Below are 23,502 nucleotides of genomic sequence, written 5' to 3' on the forward strand. Positions count from 1 at the left end.
GCTAGCTTGTCAGCTTTCTGACCTGCCGAGACGTACCTGATACAGCTGCCCAGAGGCAGTCAGACATACAGAAGTGTCAACGCACCCATAGGGCCTCAACAGAAAAAAACAAGGCGAGGATTTGAGCAGATATGACTTTTCAAGATAGCACAAGTACTGCGGTCACAGGAGGAAGGAAATGCCGTCTCTCTCAGCCTCACAGCGTAGCTTCAAGAGAAGTTAGTCACCCAATAAGATTAGCAAACTTAAGCAAAAGAAAGAAGGGGACAAAGGCCACAAATTAAGAGAGCTGAGGGGGAATGAAATGTAGCAAACAGAACGAAACCACGAGATGGGTGACTGTCAGACTTACCTGAAGAAGGTCAGTGTAAACTATCGTCAAGTTTATACAGCGTAGAGATGGAGGGAGACCTCAGCAGCTGTAGTGCAGAGAAACTTCCATCTCTGGTAAGTGAGTCCTTAAATCATATAAAAAGAAACACAAACTGTGATCAGCTGGCAGTAATTTCACAGGTAGCTGACAAGGTGACAATTTTAAGTGACAACAAGGAACAAGATTGACTGTGCAATGACCCCCACCCTCCCACCCAAATAACCATCATCGGAAACTTACCCCGAGAACGAAGACTGGTGCATTGGTCAGTCGATCGAGCTGCCCCAGACCAGTGTGCGTGTTTCTCAGATTAGCTGTGAAGGTAGACTCAGTAATTAACGCTAAGCATTGGTGTGTGAGACGTGTGGAGCTGGGGATATCAGCACAGTGCCTCCGAGGGCAGTTATTATTTTCATGCCCCTCGCAGCCACCTCACGTTCACCCCGCTTCATTTTGTTGCTTGCTTTAGCATTCAGCCGGGAGGCAAGTATCTTTATTTTAAAAAATTCATTAATGGGATGTGGACCTCACTGGATGAGGCAGCATTTACTGCACTATCCTCAACTGCCCCCAAACTGAGGAGATTTTTAGAGTCAACCACATTCCTGTGTACCTGGAGTCACTGGTAGGCCAGACTGGGTAAGCATGGCAGATTTCCTTTCCCAAAAGACATTTCTTAATTAATAAAGGGATCAGGGGTTATGGGGGGAAAAGGCAGGAGAATGGGGTTGAGAAAATCATCAGCCACGATTAAATGGCAGAGCAGACTCAATGGGCCGAGTGGCCTAATTCTGCTCCTATGTCATGTGGTCTTATAAAGATGTACATGTCAATGAGGGGAGATCTTATAGAAACATATAAGCCTATGAAGAGAATAGATAAGATAGAAGCAGAGAGGTTGTTTCCACAGGTGAAACCAGAACTAGGTGGCAAGGCCTCAAAATAAGGGCAGCAGATTTAGGACTGAGTTGAGGAGGAACTTCTTCACACAAAGGGTTGTGAATCTGTGGAATTCCCTGCCCAGTGAAGCAGTTGAAGCTACCTCATTGAAAGTTTTTAAGGCAAGGATGGATAGATTTTTGAACAGTAAAGGAATTAACGATTATGGTGAGTGGGCAGGTAAGTGGAGCTGAGTCCATGAAAAGATTAGCCATGATCTTACTGAATGGCGGGGGCAGGCTTGAGGGGCCAGATGGCCTACTCCTGCTCCTAGTTCTTATGTCCCTTTTGCTTGCTACCTAAGCAGCATGTGAGCATACGGAAGGACTCTGTCCAAGTTACATTGGGATTTAATCTCTAAGTCCCATGAACAGTCTTACCATAGAATCCTTCATTCCCATTACCAATCATAGGGTCAGAATTACTGAACTTGAGAGAATCTCCATACACTCCTCACATGTGAAAAGCAGAAAAGTGATGTTAAGTTTGTGTGAACCACACACTCTCACATCCACAACTTTGGTTAGATCATACTTGGAGCACTGAAAAGGGTTCCGGTCTCTATATTATGAAAAGGATGGGGTGACAAGGTTGATACCAGAACTGAGAAACTACACCTACTAGGAATGATTACACACGCTGGGGCTGTTTACTCTAGGAAAGAGAAAGAAGGAGGGTGACACAATCATGGACTTTGCAATGATGATGAGGGGTCCATAGGGTTAACATAGAGAAGGTATATGGAGACACAGAAGGACATAGAGAAGCAGGGGTTGCGGGGGGGGGGGGGGAGTGCACGGTTTGGGCAGAACTAATAAATCCAGGAGAACTTTTCCACCCAGGGAGAGGGGGAAAATGTGAGACATGCCCCCATGGAGAATGTGGAGAATGTGGGACTCGCTCCCATGGGGAATAGCTGAGAATGTGGGACTCGCTCCCATGGGGAATGGGGGAGAATGTGGGACTCGCTCCCACAGGAAGAGGGGAAGAATATGGGACTCGCTCCCATGGGAAGAGGGGGAGAATGTGGGACTTGCTCCCACAGGAGTAGGGAGAATGTAGGTCTTGTTCCCACGGGGAGTGAGGGAGAATGAGGGACTCGCTCCCAAGGGGAGTGGGGGAGAATGTGGGACTTGCTCCCATGGGAAGAGGTGGAGAATGTGGGACTTGCTCCCACAGGAAATGGGGAGAACGTGGGACTCGCTCCCACAGGGAGTGCTGAGAAGGTGGTACTCGCTTCCAGAGGGAGTGGAGGAGAATGTGGGACTTGCTCCCACAGGGAGTGGGGGACAATGTGGGACTCTCTCCCACAGGGAAGAATGTGGGACTCACTCACGTGGGGGAGTAGGGAGAATGTGGGACTCGCTCCCACAGGGAGTGGGGAGAATGTGGGACTTGCACCCAAGGACACAGTCCCACAGGGAGTGGGGAGAATGTGGGACATTTTCCCCCACTCCCTGTGGGAGTGAGTCCACATTCCCCCCAATGAGTGGAAAAGTTCTCCTGAATTCCTTGTTGGATTTATTAGTACCTGCCCTCTCCCCTCACCCCCACTTGGGGGAGTGGGAGAGAATTATGGGACCCACCCCCATGGGGAAGAATGAGGGACTCACTCCCATGGGGCAGTGGGGGAGAATGTAGGACTCACTCCCAGGAGGAGTGGGGGAGAATGTGGGACTTGGTCCCATGGGGAATGGGGGGGGGGGGAATGTTCAATGTAGAGCAGAAACACTGATGTAAATGCCCTGTTGCTGTGTTATAAATACAATGTAATACTAACCACAAACTGAACTACACAGAGCAGGGACAGAATGAATTCGGCGTAAAACGGTCCCATGTGTGGTGAAGGTTAAAGTTAATGTTTCCATTGGTGGCGTACACTTCATACTGCTAAGAGAGTCAGTGACAGCAGTCTGGGCTGCTGTTTTCAGAAGCATAGTGGATGCACATCGTGCAGAAATCTATATTTTGGGATCCGTTAAGTGAGTAACTGGGGACGTGATGTCGGTGAATAGAGTCTATCGTGGGCAGAACAGGTGATTTTGGATCTGTGGTTACCCAAGTTCTCCAACATGAGGGGTTTTCCTTTCCTCATGGTTGTTGTAGACTTTTCGTCAGAGATTGATAATTAAGCCATCATTATCAGTGATCACCAGAATGGGAGAGGCAGACCGGAGGGACCTTGGCTGTTCCATACTTGGGATTCCATTTGTTTAGACACGCAGTCTGACAGATTCAGTTAGGAATTCAGGCGGTGAGATGGTCAGTCCCTGAGACCATTCAAGCTCTGGAATGAGGCAACCTCACAGAATCAATGCCTCCTGTACCTCGCTGACTCTGGTAGGCAGGCTGTGGTTCAGCAGATAACACCATTGCCTCTTAGTCAAAATACAATGGGTCCAAGACCCACTTCCTTAATCCAGGCTGACCCTCCCAGTGCCAAAATCAACAGACTGCTGCACTGTCCGAAAATAAATTCTGAGGGAGCACAGCACTGGCACAGGGTCAGTGCTGAGGGAGTGCTGCACTGTCAGAGTGTCAGTACTGAGGGAGTGCTGCACTATTAAAGGGTCAGTGCTGAGGGAGCACCGTACTATCAGAAGGACAGTACTGAGGGAGTGCCGCACTGTGGGAGGGTCAGTACTGAGGGAGCACCGCACTGTTGGAGGGTCAGTGCTGAGCGAGCACCGCACTGTCGGAGGGTCAGTGCTGAGGGAGTGCCACACTGCCGGAGGGTCAGTACTGAGGGAGTGCCACACTGTCAGAGGGTTAGTACTGAGGGAGCGCCACACTGTTAGAGACAGTGCTGAGGGAGTGTCGCACTGTTGGAAGGTCAGTACTGAGGGAGTGCTACACTGTTAGAGGGTCAGTGCTGAGGGAGTGCCACACTGCCGGAGGGTCAGTACTGAGGGAGTGCCACACTGTCAGAGGGTTAGTACTGAAGGAGCGCCGCACTGTTAGAGACAGTGCTGAGGGAGTGTCTCACTGTTGGAAGGAGGGAGTGCTATACAGTCAGAGGGTCAGTACTGAGGGAGTGCCACACTGTCAGAGGGTTAGTACTGAGGGAGCGCCGCACTGTTAGAGACAGTACCGAGGGAGTGTCTCACTGTTGGAAGGTCAGTACTGAGTGAGTGCCGCATTGTCAGAGGGGCAGTACTGAGAGAGTGATGCAACGTCAGACAGTCAATGCTGAGGGAGTGTTGCACAGTCAGAAGGTTAGTGCTGAGGGAGTGCTGCACTGTCGAAAGGTCAGTACTGAGGGAGTGCTGCACTGTCGGAAGGTCAGTGCTGAGGGAGTGTCACACTGTCAGAGGGTCAGTGCTGAAGAAGTGCCACACTGTCAGAGGGTCAGTACTGAGGGAGTGCTGCACTGTTAGAGACAGTGCTGAGGGAGTGTCTCACTGTCGGAAGGTCAGTGCTGAGGGAGTGCTGCACTGTCGGCAGGTCAGTGATGAGGGAGTGCCACACTAAGGGTCAGTACTGAGGGAGTGCTACACTGTCAGAAGGTCAGTGATGAGGGAGTGCTGCACTGTCGGCAGGTCAGTGATGAGGGAGTGCCACACTAAGGGTCAGTACTGAGGGAGTGCTACACTGTCAGAAGGTCAGTGCTGAGGGAATGTTGCACTGTCGGAAGGTCAGTGCTAAGGGTGTGCCACACTGTCAGAGGGTCAGTACTGAGGGAGTGCCGCACTGTCAGAGGGTCAGTACTGAGGGAGTGTCGCATTGTCAGGGGGTCAGTGCTGATGGAGTGCGACACTTTCAGAGGGTTAGTGCTGAGGGAGCGCCACACTGTCGGAGGGTCGCTGAGGGAGTGCTGCCCTGTCAGAGGGTCAGTGCTGAGGGAGTTGCCGCATTGTTGGAGGATCAGTACTGAGGGAGAGCTGCACTATCAGAGGGTCAGTACTGAGGGAGCGCCACACTGTCAGAGGGTCGGTACTGAGGGAGCGCCACACTGTCAGTGGAATACTAGTGAAAGAGTGTGCTGTACTGTTGCTATCTTTGAATGAGATATCAAACTGAGGCTCCGTCTACATTCTTGAGAGGGTGAAAAAGGTCCATGGCCACTCCTGGCACAAGAGCAGTGGGGAGTTCTCCTGAGGCCAGAGTAACCCCAACATCCTGAAAGCACAGACTGCCGTTTGTGGGATCTTGCTGTGTGCAGATTGACTGCTTTGGTTTCCACCTTACAACAGTGACCTCAGTTCATGTTGTGTGAAGCGTTCAGATGTGGACATTTTACTGAGATTCTTTATTTCATCTTTGTCTCCAAAAGGGACTTCGAAAAGACCAGGAGCAAAGTCAGAAGGGTTGGGGGTCGGGGGGTTAACAGCTGATAGAGGTGGAAGTCCCTCCAGTGAAAGCTTCCCTTTTCCTTTTAGGTGCTGACTGATATACGGTCAACAGAGAGACGGACGGGTTTCGGAAGAGAACTTCTAAACCTCAGGCCCAGGTGACTGAAAGAGCGGCTGCCGTTGGTGGAGTGATTAAAAATCAGGTGAGAGCGCGAGGGCAGGATTGGAGGAGAGATCTCAGAGGCTTTGAGGAGATAAGGAGGGGCGAAGCCATGTGAAGGGATTCAAAATGGCAGCTAATGTTCTGGGGACCCAGGTTCGAATCCCACAGTGGCAGATGGTGAAATTTGAATTCAGTAAACAAAAAATCTGGAATTAAGAGTCTACTGATGGCCCATCGTCGGAAAAATCTATCTGGTTCCCTTTAGGGAAGGAAATCTGCCGTCCTTACCTTGGTCTGGCCTACATGTGACTCCAGAGCCACAGGAATGTGGTTGACTCTCAACTGCCCTCCTAGGGATGGGCAATAAATGCTGGCCCAGCCAGCGACACCCATGTCCCAGGAATGAATACAACAAGAGAGTTTTGGCAATAAAAATGCAAGGTTTTGTCAGGCATTACACCCCCCCCACATTACTGCATCCTGTCAGTGGGGTACACTCCCCCCCGACATTCCTGCACCCTCTTAGTGAGATATGCATCCAAACCTGCCCTCCCCACATTCTGGCACCTTCTCAGTTTACCTATCTAGACCAACCGCTTATATCCCTCTATTCCCCGTCTGTTCATATGTCTACCAAGACAAGTCTTAAATGTGACTAATGTAACAGCCTCAACCACCTCACTTGGCAGTGCATTCCAGGCTCCCACCAACCTCTGAGTAAAAACCTTCCCAAGCACATCTCCACTGAACCCCTTTCCCTCCTTATCTTGAACTTGTGCCCCCTTTGTAATTGTCATTTCTGTCCTGGGAAAAAGCTTCCAACTGTTCACCCTATCTATACTTCTCGTAATTTTATAAACTTCACCCCTCAGCCTCCAACTTTCCAGGGAAAACAATCCCAGTTTATTCAATATCTCCTCATAGCTAATAGCAACATCCTTTTCTGCACCCTCTCCAAAGCGTCTACATCCTTCTGGTAGTGTGGTCACTATAATTGGACACAGTATTCCAAATGTAACTGAACCAACATTTTATAGAACTGTAACATAATTTGCCAACTCTTATACTCGATGCCCCATTTGATGAAGACAAGCATGCCATATGCTTTCTTCACCGCCTTTTAAGGATCTGTGGACTTGTACTCCCAGATCTCTCTGTGTGTCTACTCACTGTGGACAGTGAAGAAGGTTATTTAGGATTGCAACGGAATCTTGATCAATTGGGCCAGTGGGCTGACAAATAGCAGATGGCGTTTAACTTAGATAAATGCAAGGTGATGCATTTTGGTAGACTGAACCAGGCAGGACTTACTCAGTTAATAGTAGGGCATTGGGGAGAGTTACAGAACAAAGAGATCTAGGGGTACAGGTTCATCGCTCCTTGAAAGTGGAGTCACAGGTGGACAGAGTGGTGAAGAAGGCATTTGGCATGCTTAGTTTCATTGGTCAGAACATTGGATACAGGAGTTGGGATATCTTGTTGAAGTTGTACAAGACATTGGTAAGGCCACATTTGGAATATTGTGTGCAATTCTGGTCACCCTATTATAGAAAGGATATTATTAAACTAGAAAGAGTGCAGAAAAGATTTACTAGGATGCTACCGGGATTTGATGGATTGAGTTATAAGGAGAGCCTGGATAGACAGAGATTTTTTCCTCTGGGGCATAGAAGGCTTAGGGGTGATCTTCTAGAGGTCTATAAAAAAATGAGGGGCACAGATCAGCTAGATAGTCAATATCTTTCCCCAAAGGTAGGGGAGTCTAAAACTAGAGGGCATAGATTTAAGGTGAGAGGGGAGAGATACAAAAGCGTCCAGAGCAGCAATTTTTTCGCACAGAAGGTGGTGAGTGTCTGGAACAAGCTGCCATAGGTAGTAGTGGAGGCGGATACAATTTTGTCTTTTAAAAGCATTTAGTTACATGGGTAAGATGGGTATAGAGGGATATGAGCCAAAGTGGGCAATTGGGATTAGCTTAGCAGTTTGAAAAAAGGATTGGCATGGACAAGTTGGGCCGAAGGGCCTGTTTACATGCTGTCAATCTTGATGACTCTATGGTAGTATGGTGACCAGAATTGGACACAGTATTCTGAATGTGACCAAACCAATGTTTTATACAACTGTAACATAATTTGCCAACTTTTATACTTGATGCCCTGGCTGATGAAGGCAAGCATGCCATATGCTTTCTTCATCACCTTTTGCACCTGTGCTGCCACTTTTAAGGATCTGTAGACCTGTGCTCCCAGATCTCTCTGTGTGTCTATGCTCCTGATGGTTCTGCCATTTGTTTTATAGCTCCCACCTGAATTGGATCTCCCAGTTGGATTAAATGGGATTGAACTGGATTAAATTCCATCTGCCGTTTCCCTGCCCAATCTTCCAGCCTATTGATATCCTGCTGCATTCTCTGACAACCTTCGTCACTATCCGCAACTCTGTCAATCTTAGCATCATCTGCAAACTTGCCAATCAGACCAGCTACGTTTTCATCCAAGTCACTGATATATATTGTGGGGAATGTGCCAGATGGTGGACTGGTGATTAACTCGCGCTCTCTGTTTCAGCTTGCAGCTCTGGTAACTGATGCTCTCCAGGCTCTGTCGGCAAACGTGGATCAGACGCAGGAGGGTCGAGTCATGGCTGACCAGCAGTTGAGGCAGCCGGACAGCAGTGAGGAAGCCGGGTTGCTCTTCTTCCAGCACCAGGGGCAGTGCGGCCCCCTGCCGGGCATGGACGCCAGCCTCTCGCACGCCCTCGGGCTGGAGGGCGTCCCCGAGTCCGGCTCCCCCACGTCGCCCTGCTTCGATCCGGATCCCATGGACGCCAGCAGGCTGGAGATGGGCGGGCACAAGGGGATGGAGCTGGCCGCGGATGCTGGCTGGGGTCACTCCGATATGGGAGCCCAGGTGAACGTGAAACAAGAGCCCGGCAATCCCAGACTGGTGAGGGCAGCAAGCGGGTACGCCTACTGCCTGCCCTACGAACAGTGCCAGGACCAGCTGGCTAAACGGACGGATGGGAAACTGGACTCGTTCAACGAAGCCTTTGCCAACCGCCACTCCCTGGCTCAGAGCCCCGGGGTTCTGGGTAGCTACCCCCAGAACGTCACGCTGCGGCAGATGCTGTCTCAGAAACCTCCAACGCATCGCTACCCCCACCCCAGAGTACCCCAGCACCTGCCCTGCATGCCCGTCACCCAGCAGCCCAAAGTCATGCCTCAACAGTCGCTGCATTACACCTACCCTCAGCTGCGGTGCCTGGCAGGGGAGCAGCAGCAGCAAACGCTGCCCACTCTCATGCAGCAGTTGTCGCAGGACATGCTGCAGCAGCCTGCAGCACCCATGCAGCAGCTCCACAAGACGGTCGGAGAGGCCAAGCCCCAGAGCGACAGCCAGCACCAGATGGGCCACTACCAGCAGATGCAGCAGTCCGGCCGTCACCACCTGCTGCAACACATGCCGGTAGCACAGATGAGCAGGGAGACTGCCCAGCGCACCGCCCTCCAGCACCCCTGCCCGCAAGGGAAGCCGGACCAACTCCACCACCCACTCAACACACCTCCCCAATACCTGTACGGTGAAAGACAACACTACCGGGTACAAGGACAGCAGAGAGACACCAGGACACACCAGCTGTACCCACAGCCCGCCAACAACTCACCAAGTACCTGACTTTCTCCTAGACGCAATCGTTATACTGGAATACATGGCGGGTCTGGAGTCAGTGAAGGGTGTGGGGGTATACTAGAGTGTTACAGTCAGGGGTGTGGAGTATACCAGAGTGTTACAATGAGGGGTGTGGAGTATACCAGAGTGTTACACTGAGGGCTGTGGGGTATATCAGAGTGTTACAGTGAGGGGCTCTGGAATATATCAGAGTTTTACAGTGAGCGATGTGGGGTATATCAGTGTCACAGTGAGGGGTGTGAGATATATCAGAATGTTACAGTGAGAGGTGTGGGGTATATCAGAGGATTAGAGTGAGGGGTGTGGGGTATGTCAGGGTGTATCAGTGAAGGGTGTAGGGTATTACACTGTGTTACAGTGAGGGGCGTGGGGTGTATCAGAGTGTTACAGTGAGGGGTATGGGATATATCAGAGTGTTACAGAGAGGGGTGTGGAGTATAACAGTGTTACAGTGAGGGGTGTGGGAGATATCAGAGTGTTACAGTGAGGAGTGTGGGATATATCAGAGTGTTACGGTGAGGGTGTGGAATATATCAGAGAGTTACGGTGAGGGGTGCGGGATATTTCAGAGTGTTACGGTGAGGGTGTGGAATATATCAGATGTTACAGTGAAGGGTGGGGGTACATCAGATGTTACAGTGAAGGGTGTGGGTACATCAGATGTTACAGTGAACGGTGTGGGTATATCAGAGTGATGCAGTGAAGGGTGCAGGGTGTATCAGAGTATTATAGCGAGTGATGTGGGGGTATATCAGAGTGTTACAGTGAGGGGTGCGGGATATTTCACAGTGTCACAGTGAGAGGGTGCGGGGTATATCACAGCGTTGCAATGACGGGTGTGGAATATATCAGAGTGTTACAGTGAGCGATGTGGGATATATCAGAGTGTTACAGTGAGGGGTGCAGGAGATATCAGTGTTACAGTGAGCGATGTGGGGTATATCAGAGCGTTACAGTGAGGAACGTGGGATATATCAGAGTGTTACAGTGAGGGGTGCGAGATATACCAGTGTTATAGTAAGAGGGTGCAGGATGTATCAGAGCATTGCAGTGAGGGGTGTGGGATATGTCAGAGTGTTACAGTGACGGGTGTGGGGTATCTCAGTGTTACAGTGAAGGGATGTGGGATATATCACTGTCACAGTGAAAGGTGCAGGATTTATCAGTGTTACAGTGTGGGGTATATCAGGGTGTTACAGTGAGGGGTGTGGGATATATCAGAGTGTTACAGTGAGGCATGTGGGACATAACAGAGTTTACAGTGAGGGTGCAGGGTATATCAGAGTGTTACAGTGAGGGTGTGGGGTATATCACAGTGGTATAGTGAGGGGTGCGGGATATATCAGAGTGTTACAGTTAGGTGTGTGGGGTATATCAGAATGTGACAGTGAGGGGTGTGTGGTATATCAGTGTTTAAGTGAGGGATGTGGGATATATCAGAATGTTACAATAAGGGTGTGGGGTATCTCACAGTGTTACAGTGCGGGGTGTGGAATATATCAGAATGTTACAGTGAGGGGTGCAGTGTATATCAGAGTGTGATAGTGCGGGGTGTGGAGTATATCACAGTGTTACAGTGAGGGGTGTGCAGTATATCAGGGTGTTGCAGTGAGGGGTGTGGAGTATATCAGAGTGTTACAGTGAAGGGTGTGGGATATATTAGAGTATTACCGTGAGGGGTGTGGGATATATCAGAGTATTTCAGTGAGGGGTGTGGGGCATATCAAAGTGTTACAGTAAGAGGTATGGGATATATCAGTATTACAGTGAGGGTGCAGGATATATCAGAATGTTACAGTGAGGGGTGTGGGATATATGAGACTGTCACAGTAAGGGGTATGGGGTATATCAGAGTGTTACAGTGAGGAGTGTGGGATATATCAGAGTGCTTGACTGAGGGGTACCGGTATTTCAGAGTGTTACAATTAGGGTTGTGGGGTATATCAGTGTGTTACAGTGCGGGGTGTGGGGTACATCAGTGTTACAGTGAGGGGTGTGGGATATATCAAGAGTGTTACAGTTTGGGGTGTAGGGTATATCAGAGTGTTATAGTGAGGGGTGTGGGATATATCAGACTGTGACAGTGAGGGGTATAAGATATATCAGAGTATTACAGCGGAATGTGTGGGATACATCTGTGTGTTACAAGGAGGGGTATGGGATATATCAGAGTGTTACAGTGTGGAGTATGGGGTACATTAGTGTTACAGTGAGGGGTGTGGGATATATCAAGAGTGTTACAGTGGGGGGTGTAGGGTATATCAGAGTGTGACAGTGAGGGGTGTGGGGTATATCAGAGACTTACAGTGAGGGGTGTGGGGCATATCAGAGTGATACAATAAGGGATGCGTAATATATCAGAGTGTTACAGTGGAGGTGTGGGATAGTCAGAGTGTTACATTGACGGGTGTGGGGTATATCTGTGTGTTACAGTGTAGGGTGCGGGATATATCACAGAGTTACAGTGAGGGGTGTGCGATATATCAGAATGGTACAGAGAGGGGTGTGGGATATATCAGTGTATTACAGTGAGGAGTGTAGTGTATATCAGAGTGTTACAGTGAGGGATGTGGTGTATATCAGAAAGTTACAGTGAGGGGTGTGGAGCATATCAAGTGTTACAATAAGGAGTGCGGGATACATCAGAGTGTTACAGTGAGGGGTGTGGGGTATATCAGAGTATTACAGTGAGGGATCCGAGATACATCAGAGTGTTACAGTCAGGGTTGTGAGGTATATCAGAGTGTTACAGTCAGGGTTGTGAGGTATATCAGAGTGTTACAGTGAGGGGTGTGAGGTATATCAGGGCGTTACAGTGAGGGGTAAGGGATATAGCAGAGTGTTTGAGTGAGGGCTGTGGAATATTTCAGAGTGTTACAGTGAGGGGTGTGGGGGATATCAGAGTGTTACAGTGAGGGGTGTGGGGTATATCAGAGTGTTACATTGAGGCGTAAGGGATATATCGGAGTGTTTGAGTGAGGGCTGTGGGATAGAAACATAGAAACCCTACAGTACAGAAAGAGGCCCTTTGGCCCATCGAGTCTGCACAGACCACAATCCCACCCAGGCCCTACCTCCAATCCGTACATATTTCACCAACTAATCCTCTCTAATATATGCATCTATGGTCAATTTAGCATGGCCAATCAACCTAACCCGCACATCTTTGGACTACGGGAGGGAACAGGAGCACCCGGAGGAAACCCACGCAGACATGAGGAGAATGTGCAAACTCCACACAGACGGGAATCGAACCTAGGTCCCAGGAGCTGTGAAGCAGCAGTGCTAACCACTGTGCTACCGTGCCGCCCTATATCAGAGTATTACAGTGAGAGGTGTGGGGTATATTATAGTGTCACAGTGAAGGGTGTGGGGTATATCAGGGTGTTACAGTGAGGAGTATAGGGTATATTGGAGTGTTACAGTGAGGGGTGTGGGGGATATCAGAGTGCCCAAAGATGTGAAGGTTAGGTGGATTGCCCATGCTAAATTGTCTGTTAGGTGTCCAAAGGCGTGTAGGTTAAGGGGATTAGTGAGGTAAAAACATGGGTCACTAACCTGATGAAGGGGCAAACACCAAAAGCTAGTGGGTTTACTATCAAATAAACTGGTTGGACTTTAACCTGGTGTCGTGAGACTTCTTACTGTGTTTACAGAAATAGAGCAGGGGTGGGACTTGGTAAGATGCTGAGTAAGAGAATCAGTTCAGACTAGATGGGCTGAATGGCCTTCTTGTAAAGCCAAGCACTGAGTTTGGGTGACTGAGCAGATGATTATTGACGACCTTCTTTGTGCTTCAGTGCAGAGTCCCCAGCATCTGAACACCTCTCCCTCCGTGCAGTACACTCGGAGCTGTTCCCGACAGGGGTTGGAGAACGGAGAACACTCCGGATGCACGGAGCTCCAGGCTCCGCTGAATATGGCCAAAGAGGTGGGATCGCAGGCCTGCCCATCGGGCATCTACTGGCAGCAGGTGGGGGCAGGTGCAGCTGTTTATTCCTGTGTATGCGTGCTCATTCACCTTGAAGTCTGGGTTCCCTGGAGAAAGCTCATGCACGGTTGTTACTCTGAACATGCAATGACCTCACTGAGGCCCATGAGGTGGGCCTCTTGGTGTATGAGCTCCCTCATGGAGGTAATGATTGCCTGCCCAATCAGGGAGACTCACCTGTTCAACTATATTGATAGGTGTCAGGGCTACTAGCACTCCAGATTCTGACCTTCTACCTGAAGCACTCGGTGGAGTGGAGATACGCTTTAAAATAGAGGGAACAATGGCCTCTGAGGAGTTAATTCAGAACAATAAATTCTTCTCTTTTCTGGAAACCTCGATGAATATTTTTCACTTCCTCTTGTCCAAATTATGACGACTCATGTGCAAGATAGTTTCAGCAGGATGAGCAGTGGGTTGTAACAAGGATAGGGCCTTTTGATTTGATTTGATTTGATTTATTATTGTCACATGTATTGGAATACAGTTATCAGTTACTGTTTCTTGCACGCTATACGTACAAAAAGCATACCGTTCGTAGAGAAGAAAAGGAGAGAGTGCAGAATGGAGTGTTACAACCATAGCTAGGATGTAGAGAAAGATGAACTGTGAGGTAGGTCCATTCAAAACTCTGACAGCAGCAGGGAAAAGGCTGTTCTTGAGTCAGTTGGTACGTGACCTCAGACTTTTATATCTTTTGCTTGACGGAAGAAGGTGGAAGAGAGAATGTCTGGAGTGTGTGGAGTCCTTAATTATATCAGCTGCTTTTCCCGGGGCAGCGGGAAGTATAGACAGAGTCAATGGATGGGAGGATGATTTGAGTGATGGATTGGGCTACGTTCAGGACCTTCTGCAGTTTCTTGGGCACAGCAGGAGCCATACCAAGCTGTGATACAAGCAGAAAGGCCTGGGTGGGATTGTTGTGGATGCAGGCTCAAAGGGCTGAATGGCACCGTAGGGATTCTATGATTGGATGTGACAAGGGCATGGCAGGAGAATGGCAGCAAGAATTGAGCTGATATCAGTGAGCACGGCAAAGCAAGAGAAAAATGGTACCATCCAGTGTGATGTGTAGGGCTCATCTGCAGCTTAGGCCAGTGCATTTCACAAGTGCAAATGTTGTGGGAATAAATGGAACGTGTCCATTGGGTATGGATGAGGGAAAATGACAATCAATTGTTGTTGATTTTGCAGGTTCACCAAGTTCCTCAGGCCTGTGCAAGAATGTCAGAACAAAGGTAACACACTGCTGTGCACAGCATACCTGTAGTTCAAGTACTCCCTGAAAGTTTATTGATGCGTCAGCTTTGGTTCAGTGGATAACACCTCTCAGTCAGGTCATGAGTTCATGGCTTAGGCCACAGGGGTATTGTGTAAACCTGACTGACACACTCAACGTCAGTGGAGGGAACGCTGCACTGTGGGAGGGTCAGTGCTGAGGGAGCGCCGCACAGTGGGAGGGTCAGTGCTGAGGGAGCGCCGCACTGTGGGAGGGTCAGTGCTGAGGGAGCACCACACTGTGGGAGGGTCAGTGCTGAGGGAGCGCTGCACTGTCAGAGGGTCAGTGCTGAGGGAGCGCCGCACTGTCAGAGGGTCAGTGCTGACGGAGCGCTGCACTGTCAGAGGGTTAGTGCTGAGGGAGCACCGCACTGTCAGAGGGTCAGTGCTGATGGAGCGCCGCACTGTCAGAGGGTCAGTGCTGACTGAGCGCCGCACTGTCAGAGGGTCGGTGCTGACGGAGCGCCGCACTGTCAGAGGGTCAGTGCTGAGGGAGTGCCACACTGTCGGAGGGTCAGTGCTGAGGGAGCGCCGCACTGTGGGAGGGTCAGTGCTGAGGGAGTGCCGCACTGTGGGAGGGTCAGTGCTGAGGGAGCAGGGGAGTTTTCTCTGGTGTTTTGGGACAATCTTTATCAGCACTACTCTGACCTAACTCTGATAAATTACAGTACTGAGTACATTCCCCAGCAGTGTTTCATTGGCTGTATTGCGTTTCGGGATGTCCTGCATTGATGTAAAGTGTGCAATAAACACAGGTTCTTGCACTGTTTATGCCCCACAGAAGAGGGATGGAGGAGAAGCCAGACACCTTGTATTCCCTCAGCTGCAGCTACTGCAAGGAGCAATTCAGGAGCCTCTCTACCCTGCACATTCACATGGGCACCCACGGATGTATGAAGACATCTCACAGCATCAGCCAGGTCGGTTAATGCCACTCCAATCAGTACAGAACAGATCAATCGCTCAGTAACTTTACTGCTTCAGAAGTATAAGCAGTTCACAAGAATAAGGTGATGTGGAGGACAGAGTAAACCCTTGCCCATATACAAAGGGCTAGTAACCTTTCACTGGAGTACCAAGGGTATGGTCACTGCCTACCTAGAATCCCTACAATGCAGAAGGAGGCAATTCGGCTCATTGTGTCTGCACTGACCCTCTGACAGAGCACCCTACCTGGACCCTATCCCCATAACCCAATGTAATTGCCCCACTTACCCCACTAATCTACACACAGAGATAGCACAGTGGTTAGTACTGCTGCCTCACAGCATCAGGGACTTGGGTTTGATTCCTGGCTTGGGTCACTGTCTGTGTGGAGTCTGCACATTCTCCCCGTGTCTGCATGGGTTTCCTCCGAATGCTCCGGTTTCCTTCCACAGTCTGAGAAACTTGCTGGTTAGGTGGATTAGCCATGCTAAATTGCCCCTTAGTGTCCACAGATGTGTAGGTTAGGTGCATTGGCTGTGCTAAATTCTCCCTCAGTGTACCCGAACAGGCACAGGAGTGTGGCGACTAGGAAATTTTTACAGCAATTTCATTGTAGCGTTAATGTAAGCCTACTTGTGACACTTATAAATAAACCATAATTTAAAGTAAGGGGCAATTTAGCATGGCCAATGCACCCAAGCCAGCACATCTTTTAGACTGTGGGAGGAAACTGGAGCACCCAGAAGAAACCCACGCAGAGACAGGAAGAACGTGCAGACTCCACATGGACAGTGACCCAAGTCGGGAATCGAACCCGGGTCCCTGGAACTGCGAGGCAGCAGTGCTAACCACTGTGCCACCTTGGGGTTCTTTCTGAAAGGTTGTGAGAAAATATACACTAATCAACTCTTTGCAGCAAAGGGTGAAACTGAGATGAGGAAACACAGGAGAAAAGATGTGGAAGATGGGTTGTAGACTACGGAGCTTCCGTCAAAAAGTTAGCAGAGGCCTGCTGGCCTGTCTACACTGTTCAATAACCAGAGAGGGAAAGTGAGTCTGAGATCCCAAAAACACTCCCAGCAACAACTGTGGAACGGCAGTATAGGAGATGTGGAGATAATGGTAAATAATTCACACTTATAAATGGAATCTGGGGATGTGTGTGTTCCTGATATTGCTAGCTATTTATTGCTCATCCCCACTAGATACCTTGCTGTGTAGCAGTTTAAATCTTGGCTCTGTGCCTTGTACCATCTCTACGGTTAGATAAAGGGGCTCAGAATGAGCCCTAGGACAGATATTAGGAATAGGAACATAAAAACATAAGAACTAGGAGCGGGAGCCAGCCATCTGGCCCCTTGTGCCTGCTCTACCATTCAATAAGATCATGGCTGGTCTTTCTGTGGACTCAGCTCCACTTACTCGCCCGCGCTTAATTCCTTTACTGTTCAAAAATCTATCTACACTTACCTCAGAAACATTCAATGAGGTAGCCTCAACTGCTTCACTAAGCAGGGAATTCCACAGATTCACAACCCTTTGTGTGAAGAAGTTCCTTCTCAACTCAGTCCTAAATCTGCTTCCCCTTATTTTGAGGCCATGCCTCCTAGTTCTAATTTCACCCGCCAATGGAAACAGCCACAACTTCTTCTATTTTGTGTATTCCCTTCATAATCTTAAATGTTTCTTTAAGATCTCTCCTCATTCTTCTGAATTCCAATGAGTATAGCCCCAATCTATTCAGTCTGTCTTCATAAGCCAACCCTCTCAACTCCAGAATCAACCTAGTGAATGTCCTCTGCACCCCCTCCAAGTGCCAGGATATCTTTCCTCAATTAAGGAGACCAAAACGTACACAGTACTCCAGGTGTGGCTTCACCAGCACCTTATATTGGTCGGCACAGTATCAGGGTGGTTAGCACTGCTGCTTCACAGCTCCAGGTGACTGGGCTCGATTCCTGGCTCGGGTCACTGTCTTGTGTGGAGTTGCACATTATCCTCATGTCTGCGTGGGTTTCCTTCGGGTGCTCCGGTTTCCTCCCACAGTCCAAAGATGTGAGGGTTATGTTGATTGGTCATGCTAAAATTGCCCCTTAGAGTCCTGAGATGTGTAGGTTAGAGGGATTAGCTGGTAAATATATAGGGATATGGGGGTAGGGTCTGGGTGGGATTGTGGTCGGTGCAGACTCGATGGGCCGAATGGCCTGTTTCTGCACTGTGGGGGTTTCTATAGTTTCTATGATTATACAGCTGTAACATAACCTTGCCGTTTCCATCCTTCTAGCAATGAAGGACAAAATTCCATTTGCCTTCTTAATGACCTGCTGCACCTGCAAACCAACTCCTTGTGATTCTTGCACAAGGACACCCAGCACAGCAGCATGCTGCAATTTTAAATATTAAAAAAAGATTAAAGCCCTACTTTCCCTACATTAAGTGATCCCTCTCTCCTATCCCATGCCTCAGAGGGTAGATACTAAACCAGCTGCTTTTTGTAATTTAGCGGCGCTGTTCCCTGCGTCTCAGAGTTATGCAGCCCAGGAGGAGGCCACTCGGGTCATCATTGCCCATGTCGGCTCTTGAAAAGATTTATCCAATGAATCCCGCTCCTCCTGTGCCACCGCGCCGCTTTTATGAAGTGATGGAAGTTTATTCAAAGAGTCAGGTTCTGCTGCCAGTTTGGAGTGATTTTTTTACACTGCTTGGTGATGTTGTTATTAGGGGTTAATTAGTAAAATGTGCAGTAATTTCTGGAGGATTCACCATATATGACACTCACAGAGATGATATAATGGTTCTTGAAAGTTTATTATGCAGTGTCTGGGACATCCAATACAAACAGTCTATTGGTGAGTCAACAGCATATCTGTTACTCACTCTGCTTCTGTGGTCATTGGGTGGATCCTAAACAGCACTTTACTGAGGAGGTGGCGCGCCCCAAAGTACACCAAACAACAACAAGCAGCCGTATAAAAACTCAGTGCAAGTCAGCTGTGTGCCTCTCTGGGCTTAGAAAGAAGATCACCAGTTTGGACCTTCTGACCAGCAATCCAGGGAACAGCACTGCTAAATTACAAACACCAGCTGGTTTAGTATCTACCCTCTGAAGGTGGGAACACAGTGTATTGAGCTAGCTCACCCCCAGCACGATGAGAGAAAAGCGGGAGGAGCGGGATTCATTGGACAAATCTTTTCAAGAGCCGACATAGGCAATGATGGCCCCAGTGGCCTCCTTCTGGGCTGCACAACTCTGAGATGCTCTGGGTGTGGGATAGGAGAGAGGGATCACTTAATGTAGGGAAAGTAGGGCTTTAATCTTTTTAATATTTAAAATTAGCACTGCTGCCTCACAGCGCCAGGGACCCGGGTTTGATTCCTGGCTTCGGTCACTGTCTGTGTGGAGTTTGCACATTCTTCCCATGTCTGCGTGGGTTTCCGCCAGGTGCTCTGGTTTCCTCCCACAGTCTGAAGTTACGCTGGTTAGGTGGATTGGCCATGCTAAATTGTCCCTTAGTGTCAGCGAATTAGCAAAGTAAATATAAGATTACATTTTATTTGTTAGTGTCACAATTAAGAGTGCAATGAAGTTACTGTGAAAATCCTCTAGTCGCCACACTCTGACGCCTCTTCAGGTACACCAAGGGAGAATTTTGCATGGCCAATGCACCTAACCTGCATGACTTTCTGACTGGGGGAGGAAACCGGAGCACCGGGAGGAAACCCATGCAGACACGGGGAAAACGTGCAGACTCCACACAGACAGTGACCCAAACAAGGAATTGAAGCCGGGTCCCAGAGTTAACCACCATGTCACCATGCTACCCATATGTGGGGTTTTGGGGGTAGGGCCTGGGTGGAATTGTTGTTGGTACAGGGTGGATAGACTGAATGGCCTCCTTCTGCACTGTAGGGATTCTATGATTGAGAAACTTGGCAGAGGAAATGATATCTGTTCTATCAGAACTTCTCATCCTCTTGAAAAAAATCATCCATTATTCGCTCATTAACATTCTTTGCTCAAACTCCCAACTTTTCTAACTCATAACCAAAGTCTGTGAGCCTGGCATCATCCTGATAAATCTGGAAGTGGATCCCACAATGTAATGTCCTAACTATGTCAGGGGTTGTGGGTTTTACACAGAAAGAAAAGACTTGGTTTGCACAAGGTGGATTCAAACTAACATCTAGCAGGTTTTATTGAAGATGTTCCCTGCATTGTATGGAATACAAAACTGAAAGGAAAACTTCAGTCTTTGCCAGCGCCCCAATGACATCACCATCAAACCATGTGATCAGCTCCTAAAGCAACCTGCAACCCTGTTAAATATATAACACTTGTTTTTATTCGTTCCTGGGACCTAGCCGTCGCTGGCTGGGCCAGCATTTATTGCCCATCCCCAGTTACCTGAGGGCAGTTGAAAGTCAATTGCATTGCTGTGGCTCTGAAGTAGGCCAGATTGAGTAAGGGCGGCAGATTTCCTTCCCTAAAGGACATTAGTGAACCTGATGGGTTTTTCTGACAATCAACAATAGTTTCATGGTCATCAGTGGATTCTCGAATTCAAATTCCACCATCAGCCTTGGTAGGAGTTGAACCCAGGTCTCCAGAACATTAGCTGAGTTTCTGGATTAATAGTCCAGTGATAATACCACTAGGCCATTGCCTCTCCATAAACAATGTTTTTTCTGTGGTCATTGGGTGGATTATTAAACCACTTACTAAGGTGGTGACACACCCCAAGGTACAACAAACAGCAATACAGAAAGTGAGGAGTGTACTTGGGGTCAGAACACGAGCCACTGGTTTGAACTTTGTAACCAACAGTTCACCAAACTACAAACAACATTTGGTTCAGAGTCTATTTGGCTCAGTTCCTTTCTTTTACCTTTCCATCTTTCCTAAGGTATGTTTCCCAGATTAGTCCCTGGCCCTCCAGCTGAAGACCAACCAGTGATTTATAAAATTCTAAAACGATCTCTTTGCTTTTAAATTCTGTGCCTCGATTTGCAGACCCAAGTAAGCTGTAGACTTTTTAATCACCATATTAACTTGCCATTATACCTTTAATAATTCAGGTTTATGGACTGGACAACTAAAACCTCAAACGCCAAGCTTGTAAGTGAGCAACAGCTTACAGATAGAGAAACATGGGCGGCACAGTGGTTAGCACTACTGCCTCACACACATTCTATATGACTATAAAGACTGATTCACATCTACCGCACTTTAACCAGCATCCTACAGTAGTAGCCTAGTAAACGGGCAGGGGTCATGGTCATAGGATTTTGAAGTAGATGATGAGGGATGGTCATTTTCCTGAAGGTTCATTGGACCAAGATGGGTGCAAAATCTGTTGGAAGGAATGAGTTTGATGGCCTGAATGGCCACATGCTTTATTTCAGCTGAAGGTATAGAATCCTTACAGTTCAGAAGGAGGCCATTCAGCCCACTGAACTTGCACTAACAACAATCCTACAGGCCCTATCCCCATAACTGCAAGTATTTACCCCACCAATGCCCCAACACCAAAGGGTAATTTAGCATGGTCGATCCATGTAACCCTCACATCTTCGGACTGTGGGAGGAAACCAGAGCACCCGGAGGAAGCCCACGCAGGCATGGGGAGAATGTGCAAACTCCACACAGACAGTGACTCCACACAGACAGCGCCAGGGATGCGGGTTCCACCCGGGTCCCTGGCGCTGTGAGGCAGCAGTGCTAACCCACTGTGCCACCCATGCCGCCCTGTTAAGGATTCATCTGAGCTCTTCCCCAATTTCATTTTAATTCATTTCCTGCACATTGGAGTCACTCCTCTCCCTGTTTGGAAGCTAAGTAACAAAGTACACCAGCAGTCTAAGTATGAGGAGCTTTGATATGCATCGTACAATGGAGTTTGATGATTCTTATCACCCTGCTTTTCTGCTAGCTTTTATCATTGAATCTCAAACCTTCTTCTGTCTCATGGGAGATTAAAGAGTGGGTGTCATATCTACAGGGCCTGATGTGGTCTCCAAACTGTTGATACCAGAACGGAGAGGTTATAGCTCTCAGGAAAGATAGAAGAGGCTGGCTTCTCTTTTCTTTAGAAGAGGGGTGACCTGATTTAGAACGTAGAACATTACAGTGCAGTACAGGCCCTTTGGCCCCCGATGTTGTGCCAACCTGTGAAACCAATCTAAAACCCATCTAACCTACATTATTCCATACTTTTAAGATTGTGAAGAGGTTTGACAGGGTAGCTGGAGCAAAGACATTTCAAGGCCAGGCTGGCTAAGGTTGGCAGATTTTTTTCACTAAAGGGTTTCAGTGAAGGGGATGGGGTTTTATGTTATCTGATAGTTTCATGGTCACCAGATTAATTTACTGAAATGAATTTAAATTCCCACAGCTGTTGAGGTGGGATTTGAACTCAGGTTTGCCCTGGTCTCAAGTCCACTACGTTACTGTATTCCATCTTATCGGAATGTGTCATCTGAAAAACCAGGTGTCATCAATATAGATAACCACTAATAAATCCAATGGGAATTCAGGAGAAACTTCTTCATCCAGAGAATGGGGAGAATGTGGGACTCGCTCCCACAAGGAGTGGGGGGAGAATGTGGGACTTGCTCCCACAGGGAGTGGTTGAGGTGAAGAGTATTGATACATTTAAGGGGAAAGAAGTTTTTTAAGTTTATTTGTTAAGTTTATTTATTAGTCACAAGTAGGCTTATGTTTAGACTGCAATGAAGTTACTGTGAAATTCCCCTAAAAGTAGAAGGATTTGGTGGTGAAAGAGGGGAGGAATGGAACCAGGTGTGAAATTTAGACATAGGTTTAGACTTGGTTAGGTTGAATGGTCTGTTTCTGTGCTACATATTCAATGTAATGCAATGTAGACTGTTGTTTTTACAGAATGACGGCGAGAAGCCTCCCAGGAACAGCAGCCAGCTCTCTCCTTCCTTCATAGCCACTCCCATGTCAGGGAAAGCCGAAAGATGCAGGCAGGACTCCCTCCTGGAGGAGCACTCAGGCAGCTTCCTCTCTGAGCAGGATATCCCAACCCTCGCCAGAATGGCGGACTTCCCAGCACAAGAGGTGGATCAGTTTTCTCTTCTGTAACCCTTTCGTTGCTTGTTATTCATTTCCTGAATTGGTCATTCACTTCCTGGTTTCCTCTTCCACAGACTGACCACTTCCACCTTATCATAGAATCCCTACAGTGCAGAAGGAGACCATTTGGCCCATCGAGTTGTACTGACCACAATCCTACCCAGGCCCTTTCCCATAACCCGACACATTTACCCTAGCTACTCCCCCTGACACGAAGGGGCAATTTAGCATGGCCAATCCATCTAATCCGCACATCTTTGGACTACGGGAAGAAACCGGAGCACTCAGAGGAAACCAGTGCAGACACAGGGAGAACGTGCAGACTCCACACAGACAGTGACCCAAGCCAGGAATCAAACCCGGGTCCCTGGTGCTTGTGAGGCCATGATGTGGAGATGCTGGCATTGGACTGGGGTAAACACAGTTAGAAGTCTCACAACACCAGGTTAAAGTCCAACAGGTTTATTTGGTAGCACAAGCCACAAGCGTTCGGAGCACTGTCCTTCATCAGGTGAGTGGGAGGTGTGTTCACAAACAGGGTATATGAAGACACAAACTCAATTTACAAGATAATGGTTGGAATACGAGTCTTTACAAGTAATCAAGTTCTCCAAGGCGGCCTTCACAACACACGACAACGCAGAGTCGCTGAGCAGAAACTGATAGCCAAGTTCTGCACGTATGAGGACAGCCTCAGCCGGAATCTTGGGTTCATGTCACACTATCTGTAATCCCCGCGACTTGCCTGGGCTTG

General features: G+C 48.5%; 1 protein-coding gene across 1 annotated transcript in view; it reads left to right on the forward strand.

The window, feature by feature from the left end:
- The first annotated feature begins 5,769 nt into the window (after positions 1 to 5,769).
- The window catches only part of LOC145337972 (transcriptional-regulating factor 1-like), a 47,219-nt gene continuing 29,486 nt past the window's right edge, over positions 5,770 to 23,502 (forward strand). Inside the window, exons 1-6 of the mRNA XM_080182752.1 lie at positions 5,770 to 5,807; positions 8,335 to 9,433; positions 13,257 to 13,429; positions 14,642 to 14,685; positions 15,507 to 15,645; positions 22,551 to 22,733. Of these exons, the coding sequence (XP_080038878.1) occupies positions 8,407 to 9,433; positions 13,257 to 13,429; positions 14,642 to 14,685; positions 15,507 to 15,645; positions 22,551 to 22,733 (1,566 nt within the window). The 5' untranslated portion in view covers positions 5,770 to 5,807; positions 8,335 to 8,406. The remainder of the gene's footprint in view (positions 5,808 to 8,334; positions 9,434 to 13,256; positions 13,430 to 14,641; positions 14,686 to 15,506; positions 15,646 to 22,550; positions 22,734 to 23,502) is intronic.

Source organism: Carcharhinus amblyrhynchos, unplaced genomic scaffold (genome assembly GCF_965287045.1).
Source record: "Carcharhinus amblyrhynchos unplaced genomic scaffold, sCarAmb.v2.hapA scaffold_87, whole genome shotgun sequence".
Taxonomy (NCBI): Eukaryota; Metazoa; Chordata; class Chondrichthyes; order Carcharhiniformes; family Carcharhinidae; genus Carcharhinus; species Carcharhinus amblyrhynchos.